The sequence below is a fragment of the Carcharhinus amblyrhynchos genome, chromosome 18 (assembly GCF_965287045.1).
Source record: "Carcharhinus amblyrhynchos chromosome 18, sCarAmb.v2.hapA, whole genome shotgun sequence".
Classification (NCBI taxonomy): Eukaryota; Metazoa; Chordata; class Chondrichthyes; order Carcharhiniformes; family Carcharhinidae; genus Carcharhinus; species Carcharhinus amblyrhynchos.
Window position 1 is genome coordinate 12,788,389 of NC_137341.1, and position 12,446 is coordinate 12,800,834.

Below are 12,446 nucleotides of genomic sequence, written 5' to 3' on the forward strand. Positions count from 1 at the left end.
TTAAATTTTTTTTCTGTCTCACTGCCAATTCTGTAATCCTTATACAGTCATTTTATATTTGCATTACATGCAGCAAGTCAGTTGGAATAGGCACTATGCACCAAGTGCAAAAATACAGCATATTTCTCGTTAGGGGTATGTTTAAATTTCAGCTGTTTTTCATGGTGCCAATTTCTCTGGACAACAGACATCTCAAATGTTGAGAATGCAGGATAATGAATGATTTTAGCTAATGGTGTGTTTCTCTAAATGGAGTTAATACATTTCTCTTCGGGTCAAGGTGGAGTTTGATTAAGTTCATTGACAGAGGCAGTCATGTGCTAATGAAAGGAGATAAGCTTGCAGGAAAATTGCATAGTTTTTCTTCTTTTTTAAACAGTCAGTTACTGCATGGTTCTGAAAGAAGCAAGGGGTGTCTTTGTCTCTTTCTCTCTGGAGACTGCTGTCAGGAGCTATCAGAAGACGAGTTTTTATCTCTCTCTTTCTAGATGTGTTTAAAAAATCTCAAGGACTGTTAACAAGTGCAAGCACGCAGCCTGTGTTTTTGCTAACTTATTTTGGAGAGGAGTTTAAGTCTATAAGAGAAATATTACTCGAGATGGAACTCATGGGGCAGATGAGTAGTTAAGAATTATACATCTTGTCCTGTTTAAGCATTGTTCAAATGTCAATGTTAAGTTGATTAATCTGTTATAGTTAAAGTAATAAATAGTTAAATAAAGTTGGTTTTGATAAAAGCTTCCTGGTGTGTCAATACAATCACACCCGGAGCGAAACATCTTGTACTCATATTAATGCCAAAATAGAAAAGCTCTTGGGGTCTAACCTGCTTTCATATTATATCTTGGTGTTTCTGATAGGTAGCCGAACACTGTCGAACAATCAAAGTTCAACTTCAACATATTTTCTGGTTCCATTGGTTTCTGAGTGCAATCATTCCAAGGAAGATGGTATAGGTGTTACATCATTATGACAACTTTGTTCAATTTTGTTTTGTTTATAGAATCTATAATGCAGTTACAATGCATGATTTGTTTAAAGGTAGACTCTGTTTTTGCCTCAGTTCTAGGCTCTCCACGTTCTTCTACTTCTCAGTCAAACAAAAACATGTTGAAAATACTGGATTTCATAGAGTGGCAAAGCAGACTTTCCGCTTTCCCAACACAATATGGGGCGGAACAGTGGCACAGTGGTTAGCACTGTGGGTTCAATTCCGGCCTCGGGTGACTGTGTGGAGCTTGCACATTCTCCCCATGTCTGCGTGGGTTTCCTCCAAGTATTGTGGTTTCCTCCCACACTCCAAAAGATGTGCGGGTTAGGTCAACTGATCATGCTAAACTGACCCTAGTATCAGGGGGATTACCGAAGTAAATACGTGGTATTATGGAAATAGGGCTTGGATAGAATTGTGATCGATGCAAACTCAATGCGCCAGATGGCCTACTTCTGCACTGCAGGGATTCTATGAACATCTACTTAAATCTTGTGAGAAGAAAATTTCCAGGCATTCGGAATGCCATCAGGCAGGAAAAGTAGTCAATCAGACTAATTATCGCAGACAGCAAACCCACCTTATCCCAAAAAATCTCATCCTGTACTTCAATTTTAACGTGAACGTCAAGATAGCAAAATAAATATCAGATTTAAATAGAAGTCATAATACCAATAAAAATAATACCAAAAAATTAAAATGCAATTTTTAAAAATTAAAACAGGGAATTTTGATATTCAACAAATATTTAAGAAAAGCTTTTCAGGCCAAATTAGGGTGTTAAACAGTAATTATGAAGTTTGTAAGCAATTCAAACCTCATTTACACCTCACCTAACAAATTGCATCCTTCTCAAGGATTTTTACAGTAACTTGAACAGTGGAAGAATGAAATTTCTTGTCAATTCTTAAATTTCAAATTGATTCCAGGCTGGGGCGGTGGAGGATGCACCTCAACAGCTTACCCTCTGGAGAAGTGTAGAATCACCGACAGCAACTGCTCGTTATTCTGCACATGTATGCACTCCAGAAGTTGCTATCAGTTTCAATGGAGTAATGACAGCTAACGTTGACAGTTTCAACAGCACTACTGACAAAATCTGGGCCAACTGGCTTCATCTTACAGCTAAGAGTTCCAAATAATCATTTCATGCAGCTACTTGTGGAACGTACTTCCAGCATGCCAGTGTCATGTTGCTTACTTGTGCTGTTTCATTAGTGTACACTCGCCCCCTTCTTGTGGGTCCAAGTTATACATGTAGAGATAGCCATCTGCCGCTGCTACCAGTAGCCGAGGAATCTTCTGAATTCTAGAACAACAGAGCCACATATCAGAAAACAGGAAAGCCATTGTTTTATTTCTCTTACTTCTTGAAGTGAACAGAAGAACGGATAACAACTTCAACTGCTTGTTCAAATAAAATACATCTCATCTTTCCTTACTTATCCTCTGATTGCTTTTTTCCTCTTCTTGGCTTTTTCAATTCCTTCCAAATGTACCATTTCTTTTTTTCAGATTTCTTTGCAGTTCAACTTTCTTTAGTTCTCTGATTTATGTTGCTCAATTGGTTTCATTTTTAAAAATTGTTTCACTGTCCCAGACCAACAAGCAATAAACATTGTACCAAGAGGGCAACTTCGCCATCAGACTGCAACATTGAACAATCACAACTTTGTCTACCAAATTGATTGATACCACCAATAATTCAAAGAATGAAATCCTCCGATTGACAGTCCATAAAGGTCTGGGCATTTATTTTTATAATAAATTCCAAGATTGAATTCTTTAATCCTTGCTGCTGTATCTAATGTTTAGCAAAATATTATACTTACGTTGCCAATGCACAGATATTTCTGTGCCCCGAGAATGGCAGTCGGACTGTTGCGAATGCCCTGCCCTGGTTGAACATCTCAGTGACCTGGGAAGGCAAATAACTTGTGGAAGCCATGAGTACCTTCCCAAAGTAACCAGTCCATGTGGTTGGCTCTTCCTGTGGTCTAAAACAAGAGGCATTCATAAACACGCTGCAACCAATTCTTCCTCCTCACCCCATCTCTCCCGAGGCCCCCATTTTCAGAGGCTGGGTTGTTGAATAAAGATTTTGTTTCAAATCCTACATCACTTTAAAAAAAATATATATAATTCCCTCCTACATCATTTATTGGCTGCATGGGTAAATAGGTAAACTGCTTCCACAGCCATTTCTGAGACAGCTGCTGTGAAGTGTAGAACAACAATGGAACACAAAAACATCCAGCCTTACAAGCCTGTTCCACAATTGATGACAAGCTTCCTGATTTTCTCTCTTTACAAGTGGGGAAGTCTGATTATGTACATGTATCTTACAGTTAAAATGAACACTTAAGTGTTCAAAATTATCACATAGGAAGCATCTGTCCACGATGGGTGGGGAGGAGGTAGGTGGCTAGGATGAGGAAGAAAGACTATTACCCACAGCTGGATATTTTAAATAATGATAAATTGCAAATTGCATAGTATATTCTGGGAAGTGTCTGAATTTAGTGGCATCATAAACAATAATACTGTCTTGTTCTGATGGTGCTTCACTGAGAATGTGTCACATGTAAGGCTTGCCAGTAAACTATTGGCATTTCAGTGTTTACTTACTTTTCTTTTTGTGTCTCCAGTTTGAAGATATGTACTGTCTCTGTGTTACTGGATGCAGACAGGAACATTCCATCCATACTGAATGCTAGTGAACAAATACTCACACACCTAAATACCAAGAAAGAAAGTCACTGAGGAAACGAGAACCAGCTTATCAAACTTAAGACCAGAAATTGTCAACAACCTTAATAGAAATATCCAAAATTTTTTCAATAAAAATTTTCTTTCTATGCTACATTTCTGTTAAAATATCAGAAAATCTTTCTGGAACACTGTTCTGGAAAGGATGGAGAGAAAAGAGAACTATAGGCCAGTTCCTATGTGTTAGTTAACTTCGAGTGACCCTAATGCACATTCGAATAGCAATCTTAAATATAGTTTTAGCTAGTTTGAAACTGCGCTGCCTTGCCTTATTGCCTCAATTTAACTGAAGATAACATTCCAGATTGATGTTTTACATTAGTTTTATTACAGTATCTTAAGTACCTCATCCACATTACAAGTTTCTTCTTAAAAGAAAAAGCTCAGTATTTTCTCATAGCTCATCCTCACACTGGAGATTAGTCACGTGTCTCAACTCCATGCCTCCAGCACTTGACTGTCTCAATGGGTCTCAATGACCAGTGGCATTTTCCAGCTGTACATGCCCCAAAACTGGAAATTCATGCCCTTGGTCAACAAACCTTTAAATAGTCCACCAAATTTCTTGTTGCGCCCACTACGATTCCCACAACAAAGGGCCAGAAAATTCCAGCCCAGAACATGGAAAATACGCAAGATGTGAGACCAGACCACTATGTGATTTAATCACAACCTTTTCTGACTTGTACTGAGCTGCACCTGTCCTTCAGTTCATTGTTCTATTGGCTGCTCTGTATGATTTGGGAATCTGCAGCAATAATTTAAGGCTTTTTTTAAAAAACCTTCTTCCTTAGTAATTTCAGTACTATTCACCTACATCACCCCATTTTCCTCATGTACAATATTTTACCCATTGCCAACATTAAGTTTCTATCATTGTCTTTCCCATCTACTTGTTTTACTCCACTCAGATACTGCCAATTTGTTCTCCCCTCTTCTAATTTTGTATCTGCAAGTTTTATATTGCATTTGGTTTCTGATTCCAAGTTATTGGTTTCAAATAGAAACAGCAGTGGCCCTAAATTCTAAGCAACAAGCTCACAACTTCCTCCACCCAACCCAATATTATCCCTTTTACAAACAGCCCAATTTCTTTCTTCAGCAAGTCTATTAATCAGCTACACCATTTATCAAGAATCCCTCCAGATTTCAGCTCAATTTGCAGCTGATTTGAGTCAAATGTCTTTTGGAAGTTACTGTAGAAGACTGGGAAAAATATACACTGGAAATGGTGAACCACCCAAAGGTTTAATGAGAATAAGGAATCTTAAAGAAATTAAGATTAATAAATGAATAGTATTGGACAAATTAATGGGAATACAATCAACAATTTATGTGAACTTAAAAGGACTACATCCAAGGCTTTGAAAAGGTAGCTAGCAAGATAGTGGATGCACTGTTTTGACTTGCAGAATTCTCTACGTATGGGCCCTGTGAATTGCAGAATAGCAAACATTACTCACTATTCAAGAAAGGATGTAGCAAAAACAGGGAGCTGTAGGCCAATTATCCTGACATCAGTTGTAGGAAAAAAGTCAGAACCTATTATTAGGAACACGATATCAGGACACTTAGACATCATAATATTGATCAAAGAGAAATAGTGTTTGACAAATTGTTTAAATTTTGATGGCTGTAGATAAACAGGAACCTGTGAGTGTAGTGTATTTGTATTTGCATTTGCATTTTCAAAATGCATTAGATAAGGTAGCACTCAAGAGATTATTACACAAAACTAGGGCTCATGGAATTGGAGGACTGGATTGATATCAGCAGGGATTGAGGATTGTTGAAGAGATGAAAAATAGGTGCTTTTTGGGTTGCTAGGCTCTAAGCTAGCGGAGTGCCACAAAGATGAGTACTTGAACATCAGCTAATTGCAATCGAGATCATCTGATTGCTGAGGGGATCGAGTGCAATGTTTCAAAGTTTGCAAACAATAAAAAGTTTGGTGGGAAAGAAAGCTATGAGGAGGATGCAGAAAGGCTGCAAAGGGACACACACAGGTTTAGTGAGCGAACAAGAATGGAATTCAATGTGGAATTATCTATTTTGGTAGGAAAAACAGAAAAGCAGATTATTGGTGAGACTGGAAAAAGTTAGCACGTGGAGGGACCTGTGTCCTTGTACACAAATCACAGCAAGATAACATACAGACACAGCGAACAATTTAGAAATCAAATGAACAACTCAGAAATCAAATGGTGTGTTAGACTTTATTACAAAGAGACTGGGGTGTAAGAACAAAGGAGTCTTCAATTATATAGAGACCACATCTGGCAAACAGTTTTGGTTTCCACAAAACTGGAAGCATGTACTTTCTTTAAAGAGAGTGCAACAAAAGGGTCACCAAACTGATTGCTGAGACAAAGGGAACTCCCCATGTGGAGAAATCGAGTACAGATCGAGCAGACCAGGCTAATATTTCCTCGATTTTTGGAGAACAAGAAGCGATCTCGTTGAAACCTCTGACATCCTGAAAAAGCCTGAATAGATGGATATTGAGAGGATGTTTTCCCAGTTTGGAACTAGGGGGTCACAGTATCAGAATAAGAGTTGACCATTTAGGACAGAGATGCGGAGAGATTTCTTCACTCAGAAGGCTGTGAGGCTTGGAATACCGACTCCAGAAGATTGTGGATGCTAAGTTGTTGATTATATTTAAGACAGAGTTTGATAGATTTTTAGATACAAGGGCAATTGAAGGATATCAAAAGAGTGTGGGATTGTGGAATTGAGGTAGAAAATCAGCCATGATCTTATTATATAGTGAAACAGGCTTGAATGGTCTACTTCTGCTCCTATTTGTTATATTCTCACGTTGTTCATATTTCTCTCAGTTGACTTGGTTGTTATTTTCTTAGAAATCTAGCAGGTTTGACAAACTGGATTTTATTAATCTAAAATCACAGTGACTACTGTTTACCATATTATTGTTCATAATGTATAGATAGCCATCAAGTTTAACCTTGCCAAATTTTCTTACCTCTTAACCCCCCTTCGGAATTCAAAGAGTTTCTGTCCCTCTGGAATGGAGAACACTCGGATTACTGTTCCCTACAGACACAAGCCAAAAACAAAACCAAAATCAGCAAAAGAAACATGAAAGCAAAAGTTATACTAAGCAAAGCTGATTAAATAAGGAAATGATTGTTCAGCAGTACATAAATATATTTACTGAAAGAAAACTATAGAGTTGTTTATAAGATTAACTCAAATATCTTCACATACATACAGCGTAGACTTTATCAACAACCTGAATGTAAAATGGTTTCATAGCAGCCTAATGCAGCTGTGCATTACACCAGTGAAAATGAATGGATATTCAATCATCATTGTTATGTATTTGTTCCTTTTGGCTCATTGTAAAGTCCTGTAGCAATGTATGCAAATGGAAGTGATGTCACAAGATGTAGAGCAGGAAACAAAGAGAAGCAGTGGCCATGGAAGTGATCACACACCATATTAAAGGCTGCCTTCCTTTTTAACCCAGTGCTTCCAAGTGTCATGCCTCTAAATACATAACATAAAATGGTGATGAGAAGTACGGACGTATGCTTACTGAGCCAAAAAAAGTTTCAGCAAGAAGTTGGAAAAAGAAAACTTTTCACACTTGCACGCTGGACAATTAAAGGTCTGGTGTAGATGCGAGTAAAAAATACTCTGCAAACAAATTTTAACACTAACAAGAGACTTGCTGAGGCTCAAATTAGTACCTTGTATGTAAAGAAAAACAAGGTAGATGCTAGAAACATGGTTATGAAGTACACATAGATAAGTAAAAAAGGCAGAAGTTTTTGACACTGTTGGGATTTTTTGACAAAAAAAAACATGGAATGAAGCTCTTTTACCCAATGTTTTGATTGTTTTGCACAGGCAAACAGAATAGTTGAAGATACTGTGGTGCATATTTTCCTGAGAATAATGGGGTGGGGAGACTTTTAATCTGCTCAGCAAGTCCAATGCAACCTGATAAACCAGGCACTAAAACATACAAACAAATTGTGGGTATTTTGCAAGCATATTTTTCGTCTAAACCGTTGGTGATTGCACAGCACTTTACATTCCATAAAAGAAAGCAAGGGGAGTCGTCATCAATTGCACAATTTGTGGTACTGTTTAAAAGACTTGCTGAATATTGAGAATTTGGCGATGTGCTTAATAATACAATTCGTGATAGATTCGTTTGAGGTCTACGCAGTAAAGTAAAACACCTATTAAGTGAGAGCAATCTCACTCTGCAGAAAACCTTTGAAAATGCCGTTTCTATGGAGCTGGCTCCAAAGGAAGCCCAACAACTGAGTCTGTATACTGATGCACTCAAAATGTCCACTGAATCGACACCCAAAGCCACCAGAGCTTGTACATGTTACTGGCGTGTAAAGCCAGGGCATTCTGTTGCTGAATGCTGGTGTAAAGACAGATCAAAGTTGTGGGGAATAAAGGACACAGAGCAAGTCTGCAGGAAGAATGTGGAGTTGCACGCAGGAGGGAAACAGCAAGAAGTTACCTCTGGTGGCCTGGACTTGATGCAGAGATCAAGGAAAAAGCTATATATGTTTTTCCTGTGCAAAATAAGAAACCAGCCACTCTTAGCACTGCTGCATCCATGGCAATGGCCTGAAAAGGGTTGGTACCATGGGGATTTTTCAGGAACTTTCAAAGGACACATATTCTTAGTAACTTTTGATGCTCACACCAAATGGCCAGAGGTCAGTGATGACATCTACCTCATCTGAGAAGAATACTGAGAAGTATTTAGTCTTTCAATTTCCTGAACAGCTGGTAGGCAACAACGAACCTCAATTTGTCTTGCAAAAATTTAAGAATTTCCAACAAATGGTATTTAACACACTACTTCGGCACCTTATCAACCTGTACAAACGGAATTGTAGAATGCTTTGTTCAAAGCCTGAAACACACTGAAGGCAACCAAGGAATAAGGTGCGCTTATCAAATGCCTTTTTGCATCTCCATATGTTGTGAAAATATTGTTCTCGTTAAAACTTACCTTTTCAGAGGCTGTCGCCAGTTTCGTACCACTTGCATCAAACGCCAGAGCAGCAAGGGGACTGTCATGAGCTGGGATCATATTAGCAGCTCTCTTTAAAACAAAAGAAAAGTGAATGAAAAATTGCCGTACATAAATAATATGCTTAGTGAACATGAAGAAGGTTAAAAAAATCAATCCTCTTTCTGTTGTGTGCATATTACTTTTAAGTAATCACAGCTCAGGGTCAAATATGACTTTACAAGCAAAGGAGTGAATAATTCAGAATCTCATCATGCTAAAAAAAATCAATTATATATATGATTAATAACAAGCATTTACTTAGGGAAGGCCTTCAAAATATTGCTACTGTAATGCAATGGTCATGAAAAATATTGTATACCGGATACCTGAAAGCTTCACATCCCAAAATATATCCATTACAATGTTTTGTAAGAATTACACAATGCAAGTAAAACAATACCGGGTGCCAGGATCAAGCTTTAACAAGTAATTCAAAGTCATGGGTCTGTGCAGTTGGACTGCAACTCAATTCTTACTCATCTCAAATTGCAAGCATGCTATGACAGCACTTACAAAATCCAAATACTCAAATTAGTCGTTTTGTTTCGATACATAGTGACAATATACAAGGGATTAATTGGACTAAAGCAAGGTCTTTCACTTACAGAAAATGGTTATATTAGATAGAAGCATCATTGTCCCATATATTAATAGTTATATTTTCATGCACCAATTGTGATATTCACTCTGGAGAACTTGGCTTTGCTGGAGACTGATACCCAAAAGAAATGAAATTGAAAACTCCAATTCAGAATTATTAGAAACCAGACAGGAGAAAGTGAATACATGCTTCCCATGCTCATTCTCCCAGAGTTTGATTTCAACATTGATTCAGTAGCAAACTGACGAGGCTTGAAAGCACAGTGGTATCCAGTGTAGTTAAAATACAACCTTTTCACAAACCAAACTCCAAAAGAAGCAATTCTAGGTCTCTCAAACAGCTGAGTATACAGGACAAATACAGGGGTATTTTCAGGCTTGTAACTCACACTAGCTGATAAACGGGCAAGAGAATTCCAGAAATCTATCTTTACTGGCATGGTTATTATACGTACTAACATCACTTCAGCAAAATTTCAATGAATGGCTTCAAGGGCTGAATAGCCTACACTCCTGTTTCTATGTTAATAGATTATACTCAAATCTCACTTTACAAATCAAAGCACAGTCACCAGAAAGAGTCTATAATCAGCTAATGCATCTTAAAATAAAAATATACTTTCTCAAATTAAACAGCATTATTTAAGGAACTCAGCATGAAAACTCTGCCTGGTATTATCAAACCTAAATGCACTCCTGTGAGTAAATACTGTGGACTAAAATAGAGTTGCACTGTTTTTTTGAGAACCAGGCACACGACCTGCAATTTTCCCAAGGATGGTGCCAGTAACAACAGGCAGCATGCAAAATTGCTGCTGCCACTTCAATTCCATGATTGCTGGCTGCCTCTCTGTTCTGCCAAAGGCCAAGCAGCAATTGCTCATTTCATGTGGCACAGCTAGTCTTCCATTTCTAAAGGTAGTCTGTCATTCTGCAAGGAACCGTTACTGGGTGATTAGAGGCAGATGCTGAATACTGTTGCTGAAATTTGAAACATGGAAAATAGAACATCGATGCACACAGTCCTGGGGCGTTTGAGGTAGAGATCAACAGGAGGGATAACCTGGATCTGTGGGGTGGGAGGCCCTCAAGGGGCCTCAGAAGAGATCAGAGATAGGTCACTAGCGAGGTCACATCCTGGTACCTGAACCTCGGAGCCTGGTAGCAGTGCCAGATGACACCTAATAACCTGACATAGGTTCACACGGTCAGTGAATGCATCTTCACAAGACATTTCCTTGTTGCCACTCCACCATCTACACTCTAATCATTCACTTAGCAGCACTTCCTGGGATTCATGACTCACTTAAAATCTAAATATTAAATTTCACCTTCACATATCTTCCCATTTCATCATCTCCACAACTCTCACCACCTCCATGTTTCTAGCTCTTCTGCAATGGCAGGCATATCACCCAAACACAATGCTGCACAATCATAGATATTCTTCCCTCTCTCTTGCAGAATAAAGTGCCAGGGCATAGGAGGAAGTAGAGCAGAAATGACAGGGAACAAGGCATCTCCTGAGCCCTATAAAAGAAATGGTTCTCAACATTGCGGCTAGCTGTGACAGAATCCACGGCATTTGGTGCTGCTGAGGGCATTCAGGGTAACAGCATGTACTTGCCTTATACCCCATCTCAACTCCCAGCTCACCATCATTCTCAAACATAACAATCAAGCTACAGATGTTGATCTCTTGCTTTCCAATTCATCCCCCTTCCTTCATAACTTCTGATTTTCTGCTTTCAAACACCAAAAGGCTGTTTGCTGTGCAGCAGTAGCAGACCCAGGAGGGGAGAAAGTAACTTTACAACAATTATGAAGTCTTGCCACTTGTTCTGATGCTCAAATAAGGGCACTGCACATAATCTAAAGGCTCGCATAGAACTGGAATCAGAACGTGGTGAATCCCAGGCATGGGAAGGCTGCAGCCTGGCCAGGGGCAAGGGAGAGTGTATCCGTTCATAAGAGGGTCAGTTCTCCTAAAGGAGCTCAGATGAGGGGGTCAATGGGTTGGCATACATGAGAACAATGATGGGCACGCACACCAAAATACAGGGTATGTTGGCTGGTGTCAGATAGTCTCCTGCAATGGTCCAGGAGCATAAAAGAATCCAGTTCCAAGTGGGCATAGGGCGTAGCACAGAGTTTATCCTCTTTGCAGCCTACCAGTTCCATCATGTGTCACACTGATAAGAGATGCTGCAGCTCAGATATCAGTAGCAGCTTGTGTGTGGACAGATCACCCATTCAACAGTCCTGTGAGTGAGCTACACTCATGTCATTGAATCCTGTAGTGCATAAGGAGTCCATTCAGCCTATCCAAATCTGCACCAACCACAATCCCACTCAGGCCCCACCCCCACAACCCCATGCATTTACCCTAGATAATCCCCCTGACACTAAGGAACAACTTAACATGGTCAATCCACCTGGACTGTGGGAGGAAACCAAAACATCTGGAGGAAACCCACACAAACATAGGGAGAACACCACACAGATAGTGACCCAAGCTAGGAACTGAACCTGGATCCCTGACACTGAGGCAGCAATGCTAACCACTGTGCCACCATGCCAATTTCAGAAATCTAGCCAAACATCTCCTGAAAATCTTCAGAATACTTCATGACATTCCACAACAGCAGGATGTCTTGCTCACAGGTTGGGTATCTAGCACTTTAAACACCTAGTACCCCTGGGCCCATTTTGCAACTGAATACTTGATCTTCAGCAACTGATAAAGAATTTTGTTTAACGTGTCTACATGTAGTTCAAATTTGGAAAATAGGTGTCACATCAGCATGTAGGGCTGTGACATCATATCACCAGTGCAGTTACTTCTGGTGCTTGCAGAAGATGCACAGCTCAAGCGTTCTTCTCAAGATGGTGCAGAATGCAGGCTACACTAAGCAGCCGACAGCACAGTTTGCACTCCTGGGAGGGTGACAGCTTGTCTTGCACTATCATAAGCAGTGCTACTGAAGGAGGAGCCTCAGACTCTGAAAGCTT

At 39.4% G+C, this 12,446-nt stretch overlaps 1 protein-coding gene across 1 annotated transcript in view; it reads right to left on the reverse strand.

The window, feature by feature from the left end:
• Nucleotides 1-12,446, reverse strand: part of wipi2 (WD repeat domain, phosphoinositide interacting 2) — a 65,138-nt gene that overhangs the window by 7,219 nt on the left and 45,473 nt on the right. The window contains exons 6-10 of the mRNA XM_080206393.1: nucleotides 8,772-8,864; nucleotides 6,747-6,817; nucleotides 3,620-3,727; nucleotides 2,824-2,988; nucleotides 2,193-2,300 (exon numbers count right to left, since the gene is read on the reverse strand). Coding sequence (XP_080062519.1) covers nucleotides 2,193-2,300; nucleotides 2,824-2,988; nucleotides 3,620-3,727; nucleotides 6,747-6,817; nucleotides 8,772-8,864 — 545 coding nt within the window. The remainder of the gene's footprint in view (nucleotides 1-2,192; nucleotides 2,301-2,823; nucleotides 2,989-3,619; nucleotides 3,728-6,746; nucleotides 6,818-8,771; nucleotides 8,865-12,446) is intronic.